Source organism: Pipra filicauda, unplaced genomic scaffold, assembly GCF_003945595.2.
Source record: "Pipra filicauda isolate LSUMZ 115617 unplaced genomic scaffold, ASM394559v2 scaffold26_size5592650_pilon, whole genome shotgun sequence".
In the NCBI taxonomy this organism is placed as follows: Eukaryota; Metazoa; Chordata; class Aves; order Passeriformes; family Pipridae; genus Pipra; species Pipra filicauda.
The window spans coordinates 3,128,947-3,148,142 of NW_024104387.1; the positions used below are offsets into that span (position 1 = coordinate 3,128,947).

At 40.5% G+C, this 19,196-nt stretch overlaps 1 protein-coding gene across 1 annotated transcript in view; it reads left to right on the forward strand.

Annotated features, from left to right (window-relative positions):
* RRAS2 (RAS related 2) overlaps positions 1 to 19,196 on the forward strand; it is a 44,396-nt gene that overhangs the window by 14,895 nt on the left and 10,305 nt on the right. The window contains exons 2-3 of the mRNA XM_027737813.2: positions 17,329 to 17,416; positions 18,146 to 18,248. Of these exons, the coding sequence (XP_027593614.1) occupies positions 17,329 to 17,416; positions 18,146 to 18,248 (191 nt within the window). The remainder of the gene's footprint in view (positions 1 to 17,328; positions 17,417 to 18,145; positions 18,249 to 19,196) is intronic.

Genomic DNA, 19,196 nt, shown 5'->3' on the forward strand with positions numbered 1-19,196 from the left:
GCAGCTGATTGTGGCATGTAAGTTTAATTTGGCATGTTATGATAAACAAAAAGGATCTTCCTTGTAAGTTGGTACTAGCCTGTATAGAAATCTAGTACCTTCTGTGTTGTTTGTGGAATTCAAACTCTGGGTTTTTATGGGCAAAACATCTTCGTAATGAACAAATTACTGAGTTGCTTTTGTGGCTCTTTACAGGATTTGTCCTGAAGAATGTAACTTACTTCATTAGAGATTTGTTACAAGTTAGTAATCATAAAAGCAGAGAGAAATAGCAACAGGGAGTGGAACCAACTTGTCTGAAGTGGAGAAATAAAACTAGCATGATTGAGTTCTTTTTCATCAGTCCTTGTCCTTCTTCACTTTGATCATCCTTGTATGTGGTTTAGACAATATGTTTACCAGTGCTTTTCATGACCTATATTCATCTGATGTGTACCTCTGTTTTCCAGATAATGATCCCTTTCTCCTCAACTGATGTCTGCAAAAGAATAATATATAGAGAAGTCGGCATGTATCTTCTAATGCAAATGAAGTAAAAAAATCATGTGATCTGGCTGCTCTGTGCAGGCTGGCAGCAGCTTGCAAGTTTAGAAAACAAGTTTATTTGAGAATTTATGTAAATTCCTTGTAAGAATGAGTGCACACAGGGGACAGAAGGGAAATCACCTTGCTGGAAACCCCCGGAGCTGATCTTGACTATATGCTGCTACTGAACTGAAGTATTTGAATTTGAACCCTTAGTTTTTAAGTTCACACTTTTAACAAGCTAAAAATCAAAAAGCCTGCTAGTCATCTTGAGGAGGGGAGGATAAACTGGTCAACATGAGTATGGTGTAGGAGAAAAACAAATTCTTTACATTTTTAGTGGTGTGCCTTCCTTATTTTCCTTTAAAACTTGAAAGCCTGCTAAAATACTAGATTATGTTTTATTCAGAGCAGGAGTAGCAGGAGAGGGAGAGAAGAATTTTTTCTCTTCAAGTGAACTGTGGTAAAGAGCTGTCCTTGAAGGTTTGCGTGGAATATATGGGTGGCTCTGAAGAGTTAGCTGTGCTCCTCCTAAGAAGTGGCAACAGAAAACTCAGCTTAAATGTGTTTAAATAAGCACAGAAAGTTACAGTTTTGCAAAAGGATGAGAAAAATACTTTGTTTAACTGAGTTGAGCTGAGATCCGTTGTATGTAGACCGGTTGTGCTTCTGCTAGCTTCTAGCTGGGCTGGGGCATTTCCCTAGAGCAAAGCATGTGAAAGAGTAAGATCCCTCAACCAAAGGTTTTTTCTTTCTGTTGATGGTGAGTCTACTAAGCTTTGGGATACCAGCAAAGGCCATAGTAACAATACATTTGTGTACCTGCAGGTTTGTGTACCTGCAGTGCAGATGGTCCCCCTGAGGTTCTTAATATGTGGGTCAGGTAAGGAGCAAGGGAAGAGTGCAAAAAGGATGCATTTTTTTAGATCCAGTGGAGGTCTGCATGCTTGTGATGGTCTCAAGTTCTGTAGATGCATTGAATAGTTTCCAGAGAGTTTGCTGCTATACTGAAGGAAGAGCACTTAGCTGTTAAAGCCCTGTTTGCTGTATTAATTTGCTTGCCAATTACTTAAGCAAAGGTGTATTTACAAGCTTTAGATGACAGAACCACAAGTGGAGAATGGCTGTCTCAGGGCCGTGCTATCACAGCATGTGTGGCTGGGTTAGTATATGGAGCTTTTGTGCTTCAAACAACAAATTACGATACCCATTGTTTCATGAGAAAAGGTCTTCAATGGAGAGCTCAGGTTCTGCCTGAGCATCCAGCTCTTCAAGGAAATTAGGCACTGTTTACTGTCAGCAGTTTGTGCTTCTGAATGAGAGTAAGTGTTTGGTCTCAATTTAAGGTCTCCTTCCCCATGGAGGAACTTCCCTCACAAATGGTGGGTAGAGAACTATTCTGGAACCCGCTCTAACACAGTGCTAAGTAGGATATTGGAGAATAAAATACTAAACCTTGCTTTGCAGTGATCCTAAGGTCTGTGTGACTTTAGAAAATACTTCTAGATCAAGCTGTGAATTCCCTAAACAATGAGGGATTGCCTGTGGATGTGATGTTTAATACAAATCGTGGGGTTTTATCTGTTACTTAGAATCAGCTCCACCATGGGAAGTGATGATACTTGATGTAAGACTGCTCCAATCTTTCATTTGCTTTCTTTACTGCTACCATAAATGGCCATACTGTAAAAACACTTGTTGACTGCGTGTGGTGTCTGATTATGTAGCACCTCAGCTGAATGTTTGCTTGCAGTTTCTTGATGTGGTTCGTCATAGATGTGGCTTTTTGAAATGTGAAAGTAGGTATTTGCACATAAAACTAGTTTGTGGCACCGTGTAGTATGAAGTAGGTCTTGGCATGAGAAGAAGTCTGCTAACGTGCATCTTTGGCGTGCTGTGTCTCTGGGTTTTAATCGGACGAGGATGCTCCCTCACCGCAGATGCATTTGGTTTTCTTGCTTTAGTTACAGCAGCGCATGGTTTGGGAGTAATTATATTCTCACTGGGGTAAAACAATCCTTGCTATTAAGATAATACGGTCTCTGAAAGTACAAAAGCCATGATTAAGACCTAACTGCTTAGGTCTTCCATCTCAAAGGTCGTGTGAAATATTCATCTAACGGAATCAGAAAATCACTTAGGTTGGAAAAGACCTCAGAGATCATCAAGCCCAACCTTTGACTGATGACTACCTTGTCAACTAGACCATGGCATTAAGTGCCATGTCCAGTCTTTTCATGAACATTCTTAACATTAACTTTGTTAATGCCGTAGACGTTAAGTAATGTTAGTTGTCTCTAACATTTTCTTTTCCATGTGATGTCTATGATAATTCAAAAAAAATTAATAAACTCCCTCTGAGTTTCCTACGTGTTTCCCTGCCCTGTGATTTGGGGTGATGCTGACTAAGAGTGGTACTACACCCGCAGGTGCAGAGGCGAAGGGGAAGAAACACTGTGGTTGGTTTTAGTACAACCAAATGTTTTGCTGGTAAATATGCTTTTTTTAGTTGGAAATTGTTGCTTGCTTAAATATGTTGACTGACTACTGAAGATAAAAGCATTTTTATTAAAATTTGAGAACATAAATGTATTTCCATTTGACACTCTTTTTGACTTTAAAGTCTGAAGTTGCTGAGGCTGAAAATTCTGGCTCTGCTTAAGAGCATTTAATTGTGCTTACTAGGGCCTTAGGATCTCTTCCTATTCCCTGTAGATAAACTAACAAGCTAATTTTAGCAAGATAGTGCTTATTACCAGTTTTGTGCAATGAAATCTTACTTACACGTCAGGATTAGCAACTGTAAAACCACTTGGTAGTTTCTGGTTCCTGGAATTTGACTGTGTGCACATTTCCTCATATGTGAGTTGCAACCATATTGGTCACATTGTGCTTTTCAAGTCTTGATTAAATGAGAGGATAATGCCACTCAAGAACTTGCTTCTGTCAATCTCCCTAGTAAATATTCCTGTTGTGAATGACTTGGCTTCATGACTGCCACGCTGCTGGGGTGTGCCTGTGTGTAGCCACTTGCTTGGTGGTGCAAAAGGGAGGGCCATCCGGGCATCTTCCTCTTGGTTGTTGTGCAATTCTGATGTTGATGTGACTTCATGCAGGCTGTAAAAATAATTTGGGTAAAATAGGTACTGCCCAATTTGATACTCTTCAGCTAAGCGTGAGTATGGATTCTGGGGGAGGCACACAGAAAATGTTAGGTTGCACATAAACTTCATGTAGTAGTTTGCAGATTTGCTGATTTAAAAGCAAGTTCACTGATTGTGAGCAACCTTGTACCATGAGCTGTGGATGTCAGTGTAGCACAGGCGTGGGCATGGACCTCAAAGGGAAATAAAACGCAGGTGCTGGAGATACCGCAGGACAGTACATTTGGGTTGACTCGTGGGACACTGATGCAAAAAACAGAGCAGTAATTTCTAAGCATTCCCAACCATGAGTCTGATTGTTTGGTATTTCTTGGTTTTATTTCTGTTTAGGATAAAACATTCTCTGTTATCTCATGTATTTCTTCTAGGAACTGCAGCTGTCTGTCTGTAATGTAGGAGTTCCAATATACATGGCTTTGCTTCTGAAAAGTCAGAAATGAAGTGCTACATATCCTATTGTAAACAGTCCTGATGCGCTGTACCCCTTGATGAGAAAACCAGGCTGAATTACACTGTTGTCAGATGGGAAGGAGTAATAACCTTTGATCTTGAAATCTGCTGCTGGTGGTAGTGCGAGAGAGTCTATGAAGACATTCTTCAAGAACATTAAGATTTAACTTCCCTGCAAGCACTGATTAATCTGGAAAGGAAAGCATTGTACTCTGCTGGTATCTGTGATGGAAAATACCCAGTATTACTTTTTTCAAAGCGTTTTGTCCAGCTGAAGCTTCGTTTCAGTTAAACAAGTCCACACTGCAGGTTCTTTGCACTCCATGTATTTGACTTCTGATATTTGTTCTTACAGAAACCTGGAATTTTGAAAACAGTGGTATTTATTTGAACCATTACTTACGAAGCGATAGCATCCACATTTGTGAGAACAGCCTCTGTTTAAAATGCTTGTGCTTTCTTTCTGATGACCATCGTGCCTCCCCATGATTTCAGGTCAGCCTGCACCACTGAAATATCTGTGTTTAGTAACTCTGTGCTGAGATGGGCTAGGATTTCTCAATCTTGCTCCACGGATAAAGTAACTCACCACATTGCTCTGCTAAGTTCAGTTGACAAGGACCAAGTCTGGGCTCTTTTTCTTCCCATCTGTCAGAATCAGATCTGTCAAACACTGCGCCCGAACAGTTGAACAAAACAAAGGGGCTGCTTGTGTGCCAGGAAGGTCTGAACACACTGTCCCTAGCGTGGAAAGGCTGACGCAGCCTGCAATACCTTGGAAGAGATCCCCTTCCTTCCTTTTCACTCTCACAATTAGGTGGGTTAACCTGACACCTTAGGTTAGACACAAGGTAAAAAATACTCTCAAGCTTTTCGTTGTTTGGCTCTAAATCCCAAATTAAGGTTATGAGTGCTTCTCCTTGATGTGTCTGGGTTAAAAATCTGATGCTGAAATGTGAATCTCTTGAAAAACTTCACTGTGTGGAGGGGACATTAAGGTTACAGAGCTTGTTGCTGCACTTGGGAGTGAGTGGCATGTAGGTGCTCTGTTCTCCTTCCTGGTCCCTGTGGAAGCCTGTGTGCTGGCCCTGCTCAGAGCAGCCAAATCTGAAAGTACAGATCACATGGAAAAAAACCCACTTACTGACCAGTACAAATTCTCCTTCTTTCAGAGGTTTTACTGCTTAGTCACAAACTTCTGAGAAATAGTTTCAGGAGGTGGAAAGCACATTTTCATCTTAGAATAGAGTGTGGTGACTGATATGGATGTGCGAAAATACCTGGGTACTCCTGGCTGCTGAGCTGCCACGGCGTGTGGGACTGCAGCGTGGGACTTCTGTGCTTGAGTTGGTCAGACTGGTTTGCTGTGGCTTTCATGCCCTGTCATTGTGGTGTGTGGAAAACTTAAGAAACTGCCGTGTTAGAAGTGTGCGTTTAGTATGTTATTGCTGTTGTAGTTTCTTAGTGTGAACTTCTTGTTGATAGCTTGCCACCTACAAGCTGTTCAGACACCCTTTTCGAAGGGGAAGTTACCCAGTATGTTTTCATTTTAATTGGTTTTGCTGCACATTTTACCATTATAATATGTGCATCGTGCAGCTTGAGATGCTGGCACTCCTGAATGATTAACACACTTTCAAGAAGTCCATTATTTTGTGGGTTGGCAACCAATTATTTAATTATCATTTGAAATTGTCATGCTCCGGGATAACTGCTATATGTTTTACTTAGTTGGGTGAGGATTTACGGGGAAGGCTAGTAATTATTAGCCTTGCTAATGAAAATAGATGGCTAAATAACACAGCTGTCGTTTCAGCGTTCCTGATGCTTCTGCTTATGACACTTTCAAAACTTAAAGATAATAGTAATTGTCTGTAGTCTGCAAATTTAGTCTAGACAGTCTAATCTAAGGCCAAAAGGTTGGAGTTGAATAAATATGTAATTTGGGCAAATAAAGCTATTAGAACTGTGCTTATCTTCTTGACGCAATAGTTCTTATTAGATACAAGTGCTATTTTATAGCCTTTTCCTAAATAATTAGCCTCTAATGATCAGTCAACAAATCTTGGAAAAATAAAGCACTCCAGACTTTGCTAATGAAATTGAATGTTTTTAAGTTGGATATTGTCCAAGCTGGTGTTCAGAAATTCCATGGAATTTACTGGTAATTGAAAAAACCCCCTATAGGACAGGAACTAGTGCATTGCTATCGATGCCTACTATAATCTGGCAGTGGAAATAAGATCTGTTACTGTCTCTGAAGGAGTCATCTCAACTTTTGATTGCCTATGTGCTAATAGATTCTATGTCTCTTTTTCTTTTTAGCAGAATAAGTGGTATGATTAAAACTTATGTAAGCTTTCACTCTTTCAGTTCAGTCCCTGTTTAGCACTTTATATATAGATATATGTAGATATATATATATGTGCACAAATTATATATTAAAAAAGTTATATATATTAGAGTTGGGTGAAAAGGCATCTTCTAGTGATATGAACTTTATTGAAGTGCCTGGACATATAAAAGTAGTTTGTATGGCTAGTATTTAGGAGAGAGATTTCTTTAATTTTTGGCTGGTAATTTGAACTGTCTGGTCTCTTGATAGTCCTGAAGGCAGCAGGGAGTAATTGTGGAATGCCAGAACTGGCGATGATAAAACCTTCCTCTTCCATTAGCAGGAAGTTGCTGTAGTTTAAACGTACAGTAAAATCCTAGCATAGAAATATTTAATCCTAACTTGACTCATTCTAGAAAACCGTGGGCTCTGGGTGTAATGGGCCAGTTAACCTGACTGTATCACCATGTGAAAAAAATGTTTTAAGATGAAGAATGTTGAGAATTTGCCTTCCTCAAGCTTCCTACCTGACTCTTTCTGATGAACTGTGGTCCAAGCCCACATCTGTTTCCGAGCTGTTACAAACCTACACAACTGACAGCGGCACCTGGCTTTGTAGAGATCTGAGATGTAATAGAAGGGTAGGAAAATGCTCTTACTATCTAGAACGGATCTTTAGTTCCTACTTTCAGAATAGGAAAGATATTAACTTAAGATATTAACTTTTTGATCTGAGCTTGCTGTGGAGTCCCAGAGATCAAACATTTTCAGCTACTTAAAATGTGAAATAAGAGTTAAGAGTTGCTGGAGTGCAGCTTTGTTTTACTGGCTTGTTGGGCTAGAAGAACTTGTTACTACATTAATGTAATTGTATGACTCCAAATGTCCATAACCTAAGCTAGACAATCTGAAAAGTCTAATTAACACGCAATTTGTTTGCGACTTGAACCTGTTTAAAAGGTTCTGAGTTGATGTGAATACTTGCACTCTCCTCAAGAGGTTTTTTTGCCACGGAATGAGCTTTCTTGATGTGCATTTCAGGTTTTTGTGTGTTACTCAAGGAGTTATGAAGTGGCTTCTTTCTTAGTAGCCTGTAAATGCCCTAAATATGGATCTCCTCAGAGCTGCTCACCTGAAGGCTGTTGCTGACTGTTATAAGTTAGGTCTAAGTTACTGAAGAGCTATTTTAATTAACTGTAAGTCATCTTCTCCTGTTAAGGTACTAAAGTTTATAAACCAAAATCTCTTGCGTTACACTGTATATCTTGAGGCACCCTCATGATTTCATGTGTAGGAGAAAAGGTGTTCTATAACTTCTGCCTCACCAGGAGATTTTTTTGAGCAACCTTACCTTCTTTTCTCCTACAGCTAAAGTCCCCATTAGCTGGTAATACAAAGTCCTAAAATCGGACATGTGCTTTTTCAAAAATATCACTAGCTTCTTGAGATAAAAACTTGACTTCGTTGTGAAGAGCTTGTGTGAACTGCTAGGTTGAAAACTGCCTAAACCTGATAAAGCCTTATGGATGAAAAGATAACATGTCACAAATATTTTAAACATTCCTTGAATTACAAGTGGCTAAGATCAGGAGGATGAAGTACTTGGTGTGTTCATAGTTCCTGCACATACTTACTGTGAAGTAAAAATGAAATTAAATTAAATCAAGACTCATCTATGCTTGCAGTATAGAATGTTTTACAGTCAGACGTGTTTCGACTTGAGAAATTGCATAGCCGCCTTCAAAGAATTTTGTAGGTGCTTACTGGCATTAAAAGACATTAATTCAAGGCATTACAAAGAAGTCTTCACAGACAGTGAAAGTGTACATTCTCTGATCTTGAGTCATGAAAACTGCACCACCAGGAAGTATTCAAGAGGTCAAAGTTTAGTGCGTGTATTGCCTAAAACAGGTCTCTGTGTGAGTGTACTTGGCGTTTGGTGTGGTTTGATTTTTGAGACATTTGAGAATTATTAATTGGAGGGAAATGTTCACAGGCTGGGTGAGCTGCTAATACTGAATTGCTGTACCATGGGGAGAGCTGTAAGCTAGGAACTGAAAGGAGACGTAAGCAAAAGTACAGATTCAGTTTAAAAGGTGAAAGCTGTTTTAAAAAAGTGTCAATCTGATGGTTTTTTAGGAAGTTAATATTTTAAAAGGTGTTCACATGCATTGCAAAATATATATTAAAAGAAAACCTACTCTCATCAGTATTCATGTTATGTGCATGTAACCAGTACCCACTCTGCCCATAATTGGAATCACAGAATCCTTTAGATTGGAAAAGACATTTAAGGTCATCAAATTGATGTGTATTATCTCTTTAAAAGGGTTACCCTAATGGTGTGTTTAAGCTTGGCAGGATGTTAGCAAAAAGGCATGTAACTTTTCAGCAAAGTAGATTTAATGAGTATTCTTTAAACCTCTATGATTTGAACACGCACTGAGAGGCTGCCTTAGTTGTTTCAAACATACTTTCTTTTCCCCAAGCGAGTCGGCTCTCTCTGGGTTTATTCTTAGGGTTTGTTTTTTTTTCACTGAATCTTGTAATTGTCTGTTTAGGAGTCACACTCTCCAGATTTCAATCTATAAAACCCAAGTTGTTTTGCCAGCCATGCCTGGGGTCCCAGTTTTGAGGGAGAGAAAGAGAAATTGTTTCCTGTGCTTCTGCACCCTAAGTGAGGTAAAGCTTCTTTATTTTAAGTAGCAATTAGGGGAATGGCAAAACTTAGCAGACAGTTTTTTAGGCATGTTGAAAGATGTAAGAGTTGGTGAATGTTCCCTGTCAGTGCACAAAAGTCAGCTTGATTTTAGTCTTTCATATTGAGGAGTCTTGGTCCACTGCAGACTTACTCCTGCAGAATAAGTTGATGATCCAGAACCAGCAGGGCTCTTAAATCTGTAACACAAGTCAGTCCTGCTGAACCAGGGACGAAATCTGAAACTTCCTAGCATATGGCTGTCTGGAGAAACAGCATTGGAAATGAGTGCATTTATGGATACAGAATTCAAGTGTTCATTTAGGAAATGTAAAAATTACAGGTGCATAGACAGAATTAGATATCTGTGTTAGTCTTCAGCTTGAAGACACTTTACCCTCCATATCTTTTCTCCTCTTGCTCCCCCCGTTCTAGCTCGTGTTTCCCCACACCTGTGAGGGATGGGGAAGTTTTGTTTTTAGGTACTTTGAGTAGTGCACAAAACAAAGTCCATAAAGAAAAGAGCTGTGTTATATTTAGCTAAATGCATTAAATGTGCCCATACACTGAACACAGTTTTCTTGGTAGTTTTCTTTTTCTGATGTGCTCACTCCATGATCAGTGTCTGTGGAAGGACAGGGAAGGGGAGAGGGAGAGACAGAAGAGTATGTGGCCATATAATCTGCCTAACTCACACTTTTAGTGTTTCCAGACCAAGCACAACTTTTTCATGCAATGCAAGGATTGTCAAAAGCTAAGGAGAAGACTTACCTATACTTAACCGAGGCAGGTGTTTATTTTTGTATTCTACTATCTCTTCTGTCTTTGAACTGTATGCTGGCAGGGGGGCAATTTAATGGATACACTCTGCCATGGATTATTCAAGAACTTTGCATTTTCTATTATGCTTTTGTTCTTTAACAGAACCATTAAGATTTGATTAAGCATGTACTTAATCATCAAGTTCAGTATTACATGTATATGTATTGCTAGTTCTTCAGAAACAAATAAACACTTTTCAACCTGTGTATGAATTTCCAAATGTACATGGCTCATGTCATCTGTCTTTCACTATAACTTTCTTCAGTTTAATGCTCTTCTCTCTTTGTGTCTCAGTTTTCACTGTTCATGAAATTAAGTGCTTCACATCACTGGATAATGGCAGTAATTGTAGTGACAAATGACATCTGTTTCCCTGGATAGCCATAACAACACTAGCAGTATACATTAGAACAGTGGGAAGTAGTGTAAATGGAGGGAAGCATCACTGGTTACTTGCAAGCTGACTATCTTTCAATTTATATTTTTTGGAAGAAAGGAATGGATATTCTTACTGTTTGTATAATTAAAAGAAAAAAAACTCTTTAAGATTTGTAGGAATGTGGGATGATTGGAGCATGATACACCTGGCCTTCTGTAGTATGAGCCAGTGGTTTAATCATTATTTCTTCAGTCTGGTCTTTATCAGCATAATTCTAGACATTTGGTCTGCTATTCTCCTCAATGTTCAACGCCAAAATACTTCATCTCATTCTATAAAGTGTGACTGTTTATGGCAGGAAAGCAACCTAAATGCCATCTTGAGTGCTTCTGCTTGAAATCGTGCTGTGTTGCTGTGGGTAGCTCCTGCAGTCTTCTTCTGGTACTGGCTTGGGCACTGCACAAAACCTTTGCAGAGGTGGCACTTCCAGTCATCAACCCCAACAGCATCCACCTCCTGCTCCCCCAGCACCAACCAGTTAGACCTGTCTAGAAATATCGAGTCCTAGTGAACCACCTGCCCTTGGAGAGGTGTGTGTTAAGTATTGGAACAGGCTTGTCAGAGGCTCTCTGATCAGTGGTGTACTCTTAGTTTGTTTATTTTTTTCTGTGACCCAAGTACATGGGGCTCTGCAAAATGCTAAATTTGTGTGTTTTGCTGTGTCTGTTCCCTTGTTCTGGAATGCAGTCTGGGTTTATGTTTGCTTCCAGAAGTCCATTAAAGTTTTTTCCTGTGTGTTTTCCTTGTTTTCTAGCCAGCCAACTCAAATATTCTGAAGAAATGATTTAAAGAACCTCTTTTGTGCTGTGAAAGGAGGTGGTTCTTTTAATCTTTTGAGGTGCTGAGGCCTGAGCCACTGCTTTGCCTAATTACCCCTTCTGCTGGGCAGGTTAGCTCTGGACCAGGGCCAGTGTAGTGCTTAAGCAAGGTGGCAGGTTACTGCCACCCTTCCTCTAGGAACGTGTCTGTGGTGACATAGAACCTGTCTTGTTTGCTCCTTTGGGACAGGAATGTAGATTAAAACTCCTAGAAACAGTCACCTCCTCTGCAGCCTGGAGGGGAGGGCACAGTGTGACACGGGTCACATTAGTATAGACTTGGCTGCTGTGCCACTCCTCCTGGGTGGAAGGGTTGAAGGCAGAGGCTGAAGATTTCATGGGTGGCAAAACGGTGAAGATTGCAAACTGATATATGCAGTCAGATCTTAATTCATGGCTGAGAAAGCTGTTGCAGTGTAGCCAAGTACCCCAACCAAAAAGATGTTCATTTATGGCCCTACTAACTGGCCAGAGCACAAGAGTTCTGGTCTTAAACTATAGCGCTGACTTCATCAATTGGAATGATAGCCAGCAATAGCCACTTAAATGAAGGGAACTTGGTCGGGTTCTTGTCTTTTTCTGGGTTAAGTATTTCTGATGTTATCAGCGTGGTGTGTGATAGGGCTGTAGCTGATACTGTTATTTGTTCTACACCCATGGTGAAGATGTGCCACTGCAGATAGTGAATTGAGCTTCAGCTTGGGTGAGTGGGTCAAGTGCAGACATGTTCTTGGCGAAGTGCAGGGGAAATGAGGTAAAACCTAGAGAAGAGATGATATTGCAAAAGGTAGTCACAGGAGAGACCGCCAAAAGAAACACTGTCAAGTAGCACGGCCTAGGAGATGTCTTGGGATCCTATATTTCGGTTATTTGGGAATGTACTCAAGTCTAAAGTTGAAGCTTTGGTGTGTAGCATTGACCAACATGTTTGTTTTAAGTTCTAGCATACAAATTATAGGTAGGAAGGATTTCTGGGCTATTTGCAATGCTCAAATTGTAGATGCTTATTTAAATCCAGAGCTGGTCTGTAACTTCAGCTGGAGGGTGGAAACCCTTCTATTTCCTTGCCTTCACTGGGTTGGAATCAAAACCTTAAACATGTGGAAAAAATTTAAATAAGCAACCAGTGGCTCTTTGAAACATTATTTGTGTGTTTAGTAAATACAGTTGGAGATTATAGAGAGAGCAAGGATGAATATATATTTTGGCACGTACCACTCCTTTAGCTTTCACTGCTAGGCTGTCCTTCATTGTGTGTCCTTCAAGCTTTGTGTAAAGATAAAGGGAAGAATGTTATGCAGCCAACCTCTGGACTGCAGCTTAGAGCAGCCTCCCATTGATGGCATCCTACTTCTCTCCCCCCTTAAAACATAAAAGTGCAAAAGAAAGTAGTCCTGTGGCTTTTTGGTTTGTGGACTGTTGATTACTTTATGAAGAGTAAATAAGAAAAGGTGCATAAGAGCTGTAAATCAGCACTGGGGTGTCTTTACTTAGTTGTTTTTCTTAATGTATGGAGCAGGACTTGAGCTCGTAAGCAAGTCCAGCTAATGGGGGAATTTCTCTATGTGCATTAAAGGCAGCATAAAAAGGGGGAAGATGATAAACTGAGAGCAGGTTTTCACATGTTCTCCTTACCAAAAGACTTGAGTGATTGAAACAATGATTTAGAGATTGCTATTGCCTTAAATGGAGAAAGACTGCTAGAGCGGTAATCTGTACAGTAGTGTCATTGCTTCTATGCACTGCAAGTAGAAACTCCTGCAAAGGCCAGGAGATTGTGTGAAAAGCATTTTAAGATGACAAATGTGTGTATAGGAAGGGATTTTGGTGATGGGTTGCCCAGCTATAAGTGATGTAGGTAGTGTAGGGATGGAGTTTTGTTCTGGTTTTTTTTCCCTCTGCAAAAGGACTTGTGTCCTTGGCAGCAGGCTTTCCCATCTCTGGACTTGATTGCCTCAGCAGTCATAGAAAGAGAAAACCTAGAAAACCTGTTGCGTAATATTTTGGGTAAATTGAATGGTTGATGAGACTACTGGGTTTGACTTCTCGTTTCCCTTCTAGGAGATGGGTGGAAAGAGCCTTGATTTTTGCTAGTGATTAAGGGAGTGGTGTAACAGAGGAGTGTGTTCAAGTTACTATCTTCTTTGAAGAAATTTAGCTACTTCTAATTATTTCCTGCAGGCAGTGGCCAACTGCAGTGGAGCCAGCTGAATGAGTCGTGGCTCCTCCGTCTCGTATAGAGACTCAACTGCTCCTAGAAGAGTAGATCTGACAACCTGGTCTGTAAGGGTGGTGTGGTGTGTTCTGTACCAGCTGCCATCCCAGACACCTGCTGCAGCCTTCCAGTATTGCTGTAGTTTAGCAGGGCAATGCTCTGAGGTGTTAAGACTTGCACACACAGCCTTCATAGAGGAGACAGCAGTAGGCAGGCCCGAGTAATCCAACACTCTGGTGTGTGCTTGCTCCTCTAGTTTGTCTAGACTTGGCGTCAGTTTAAAACCAGTAGGTTGTCAGTGGTTTGTGTCTGCTGGAATTGTGCTCCCGTTAGTCTTTTAAGCGGTTCTGCCACAAACTCCTTGACCTCTTCAAAGCTACTTATGCTGGTGTTGGGCTTGTTGGGTGTGCAGGCACCTTGCCACTGCTGCAGGGTGGCAGTCAGGAGTAAATGTATGGCCTCATGGAATGTTTCGGGATATGCTCTACCATTCCTTAATTTTTTAAACACGGCTTGAACAGCAGCAGTAAGGTCCATTCTGCTCAAATTGATAAATACTGTGTCTGCTACATCTAACTTTTGTAAATCAACCCTGACTGCACAAGGCCTGCAAGCTGTGGTTGTCATGTGTCCTGTGGCACATGGTCCCAATGCAACTCTTTCAAAACTAGCAGCTGTTTCAGGCATATGAGTCTTGTCCAGTGCCTGGAGGTAAACCACAACACTAATTGCGTTGCAAACCTCTCCTGTAGTGACTGTGACAGCAGATTTGGCAATGCAGCTCCATGGGAGGGAAGAAAATGCTTGTAAGAGCAGTTGTTAAATGGGGGAGCTCTGGCATCTGCTCATTCTGAATTTGAGATGTGGCTGATGCTGGATCAGGGCAACTTAATCTTGTTTCCTTTTTTGAGGGAGGAACCACATTCCATGTCTCTGTACCTAGTCTGGCATTCTTGCTTTGTGTGTAGTGATTTGGGTTTTTTTATTTAAAAAAAAAACCCAGCAAACTAAAAGGGGCGGAGGAAATCATAGAAATGCCCTGGAGATTACAGAATATGCTGTAGTTCTTGGCCCTTGGACAGATAATGAGGAAAATAAGAAGCATTCCGCTGAGATTATTATGGTTTTCTTTTTCTGAACTCTCTTAGTGAAAAACATTGCTCTTGTTGGATATAAACTTGCTGCTTTAGATGTTCTACTAATACTGGTTTGTGAGAGTAAAAAAAAATTGATTCCAAATTCTCCCTGTTATTTAAAACCTGGCATACTTTACTGTTTTATAGATGTAAAGGTTCAGATAGTAACTTTGAATTCTGCATGATAGAGAAATGAAAGCTGAAGCCGAAGGGGGACAGGGAGTAACTTCAGAGTACATGCTTTATCTTCCAAATCAGAACCCTGAATTTCCAGATGTACTGAGAGTGACACCATGTTTTAGTCACCTAATACTTTTTTATAAATATTGCTTTCTGTTTTCTTAATCAAACATAGGACTTAAGTTCCCTTCCTTATGATCGTCCCTTCTACAGTCAGATTCTGTAAATAATTTTATTTATACAACTATATATTCACATAAGTTTCTCATCCATCTTTCGAAGATTGTTAAAGGCCACAGAATTGAGACCTAATTTATAGTTTGCGTAAATTCATTCCTCAGAAAGTCTGTTCTTAAGCTCCTTGGTAGCATGCTTTGAGCCAAGAATACAGGCAAAAGAAAAGAACAGTTTTGAAGGCTGAGCTTTTTTCCTCTTTCAGTCTTCACGGAAGCAAGGTAAAGGGATGACTTGTAGTTGGAAGAGCATCTTCTGGTGGCTTATTCTGTGATGAGATGTTCTGCTGTCTACAGATAGGCACTTTTCCTGGGAGTCCTGAAGTTTGGGTGGTGTGTTTAGGATCCCATGCCTGTTGGCTTGTTTGAATTTTTTTTGGCAGGGTAGAGGGTTGTTTGGGTTTTTTTGTTTGGTTGGTTGGTTTTGTGTGGGTGGTGTTGTGGGAGATTGCTTAGTCTGGGTGCAAAGCGACTGAGACTGCTGTGTAGGTGTATCCTGAGAGGACAGTTTACTGGTGTCTACCTAAAATGCAAAGGAGCTGTTCAGTGTCTCTGCTGTGGGGGTCAGCAGTTTTTCAGCGTGGTACCAGATCTAAATGAATAGATGAACAGCAACCTGTACATACTCTTCCTGTGGCCAACTGCATGAGGGTTGTGGTACGTGAGCATAGGTTATATATAGTATACACAGCTGGCCGAGTGTGCTACAACTGGTGATGTGTTTGTCCCAGTAAGGCAGCTGCAACTCAGTTGATGAGCTCTGCTGGGGAACCCAGGTCCATGCTGTTAAACTGGAAACCTTAGTGTGGACATGTCCAAATGTTGGGGTCAACAGGGTGCAGTCAGGACAGCGTACTGCAGTCAGCCCTCATGGGCAGCTCCAAACTGAAAGTGGACAAGAACAAAGACAGCCACGTTAATAAACCATCTGCAAAGAACAGAGTTAATTGTATTCTGCACTGACAGTGATGTTCTGGAGAAGGTTGGTGGGCTGGTGCTGTGATTTCAGTTCTTCCTTATTTTTCCCCCTTTTTGTTTTCCCTACCATGACATCTGTTAACTTGACTTTGGTAAGTTTGGAGGAACAGAGTGGTGTCTTGTTGGTATCTTCAAATTTGTGCAATGGGAAAGATGCTTCAGTGAGAACTATGAATTTTGACATGAATAAGGAAATGCAGCTTGGGTTTGATGCTATCTTCTTAATGCAAGAACAAAGTCCTCTTTTTTTTGTTCCTACAAACCATCATGTAGTTTCAAAACATTCCTAATTCCTTACTGGCTTACAGAACTGAATAATGTTTGTAAGTAGTACTCCTTCAGTTCTGCACAGTCGGGGTAGTGCACATCCTTAGTGCCTGCTGGGAGCACAGAGGGGAAGGAATTTGATCAGGGTTCAGATTTGTTACGCCAATGTGCTTTAGTTTTAGGTGAAGATAACTTAACTATGACTGCATGCAAGCTAAAAATTCATCCTTTGAAATCTAAACTTGTCTTCAGATGGCATTGTTACCCTAGTATTTGATACCAGGTCACTCAGTCTCTAGAGAGATGTACCAGAATGCGCTTTGCTCTGCAGTTTGGGTGATAAGCAACAGGTTGGCAGTATCTGGTGGAGCCTTGTGCTTAGGCAGTGGGTAACACAGGCATTTTGTGCCTTATTCTGCTTTCAGGGGTTGTCTTTCTGGAGGCTTTGTGGACTTAAAGTCATTTGAAACCAGGAGAGAAATCCTGGGAACAAGAATGATCCAACAAACTTTATTCAGCTAACAAACTAGGTGTCACTTGTGCTGCGTGGAGCTGTTGCTAAAAATTGTTATAAGACTGCTAGAGAGGTCTAGAAACAGCTGGGAAAATCCTGGCACTTCCTAGAAATTACTGTCTCTGGAAACAGGGGGAAGAAATCCTGGAAACTTTTGAGAATTCCAAAGAACTTCTAAACCCTACCAGAAGTTCAGAGAAACTTAGTTACGAGAGACTTTCAGTTTCTAGGGGCTCTAAGGTTTCTCGTAACTAAGTTTCTAGGGATTCCTGCGGAGAAATTCCAGGAGCTACCACTAATGTCTAGAAAATGCTAGAAATCCTGTGGGAATCCAGTAAACTCAGTGACTCTGCTAGTAATTTCTATGATTTACGAGCGTTTACTAGGAATAGGAAAGTCATTACCAGCTATCTTTGGATAAAGTGTCAAATGGTTGTACGCGAATAAACACGCAAATTTTCCCTAAGCTGTCAAGCGTAGAGTTTTAGCATCTTCCTTGGTAAGTGTCCTTTTATGTGCTTGTCTAACACACAAACTTGTTTTCTTTTCTGCAGTCCTACTTTGTTACGGATTATGACCCAACGATTGAAGACTCCTACACCAAGCAATGTGTGATAGACGAGAGAGCTGCACGCTTGGACAGTAAGTAGCCCAACTAAAGTTCAGTCTAAACAACCTGGAGCTATTGATGCCTGTGTTTATATCTGCAGGCATCAAATGAAATTACAACTCAACAACTGCTCAGCACGTGTTTTGTTTTTTTTTTTTATGTAAGTGTGTGGCTGATAAAAGCTGCCTGGCTTTGTTTTATTGATGAGACACCCAGGGTTTGAAGTGCTTCTGCCCTATGTGTAAGGATCACTCTTTGAATTTGATATTGTTTGAAGCCATAGTGCCCACAAAACTAGGAGAGTTTATATAACGCCTGGTAGTTACCTGGGTGACATGGTGGAGTGAAAAAACACATCTCTGGGCTGTTGTGTGCTGTGTCTCCCAAGTGCAATATGAGCGCTTTGCTTTAAAAGTTTCAGTTCTCCCTTGTCAGTGATTTCTTTAAGGACAAACCAACAACCATCCCAAACCTCATCTGCTGTGTCTTTAAGCAGTTTTCAGATGTTTCAGCTGGTCATGAATTAGCAGAAGTCCTCAAATTTTTTGTTGTTCAGTGTGTTTGGTACGTCTTGAATTGTTCAATCAGTGCAAAAACTTGTTGGGAATATTAGCAAAAAATCCAGAGTATCTATGAAAAGCGGTTTCTGTTTAACTATGATGTACAGGAGGGGTTCTAAATAATGGCTTATTAGGAGGTTTTTTTTCTTCTCAGTCTATAAGAACATGAAATGTAGTAATCCATATTTTTCTTATGTTCAGTTCTGGATACAGCAGGACAAGAAGAATTTGGAGCGATGCGTGAACAGTACATGAGGACAGGGGAGGGTTTTCTGCTTGTTTTCTCAGTCACAGATAGAGGAAGGTAAGCCTGATGTCAAGTTGTTAAGACAAACAATTCATAATTATTCTCAAATTATCCCTAATTGAAATAAATAGAAGCATTAAGTATGCATTCACTCTTAGGTGCTAGGTGTGACAGTCTTTCAGCACTTATGACAGCCAGTTTTGAACCAATCACTTATTGAAAGTGTCTCTCTTTCAACAGTGGATTTGGAAACAAGCACAAAAAAATGACAGCTCTATTCAAGAACTTTATTACAGTCCAGAATATAAAGTTTTCTGGGATTGACTGGTATTTGTGGTATTCATCCCCTTGCCATGTGCAAAATCAAGTACCTGGCTCTGGGTTTCTGGATGGGTGTATCCAGTTTAGGGTATGTCTCTGCACTCCTCTGCAGGCAGTGCTCACTCTGCTTGCTCCCATGAATTGACTGAATGGCTGCAGAGTGGAAATGAAACCTATCTTCTTAGAAGTTTATGGGGAGCTATGCTTAGTGGCACACCTTCCTTCTAATTCACCTTTGGATGAAGTGTCTGGCTACCTCATTTTTTTTAATGCGACTTTCTTACTGATGATCATCTTGCTTTTAAATTTTAATTGGCAAATCTAAGTGTAAATGTCTTCAGATCATATGCCTGGCATTAAATATAGTGCCTGGGAAGGCTCCAAAGGGATGTGATTGTCTGCAAGCATCTGTGCTGAAGCTCCTTATGTAGCTATGTAGCTTTCACAGTGTTCACTTGAAAGCAGTGATTTCTTTCTTTAGTCTCCAAAAATCCTTGTTTAGGCCAAAATTAGCTTGTTTAATATACTGTCCTGGAAGAAGCTTTCTGCTTTGCTGCCCTTTCCTTAAACACTTCTGGAGTATTCATTACTGCTTGAACAGCATCAGTACCTGGTATAACTTAGTCGATAACCAGAAAGCTTTCTGATCATTTAGCCCTGCCATTTTTCTGTTTTTGAAGAAAT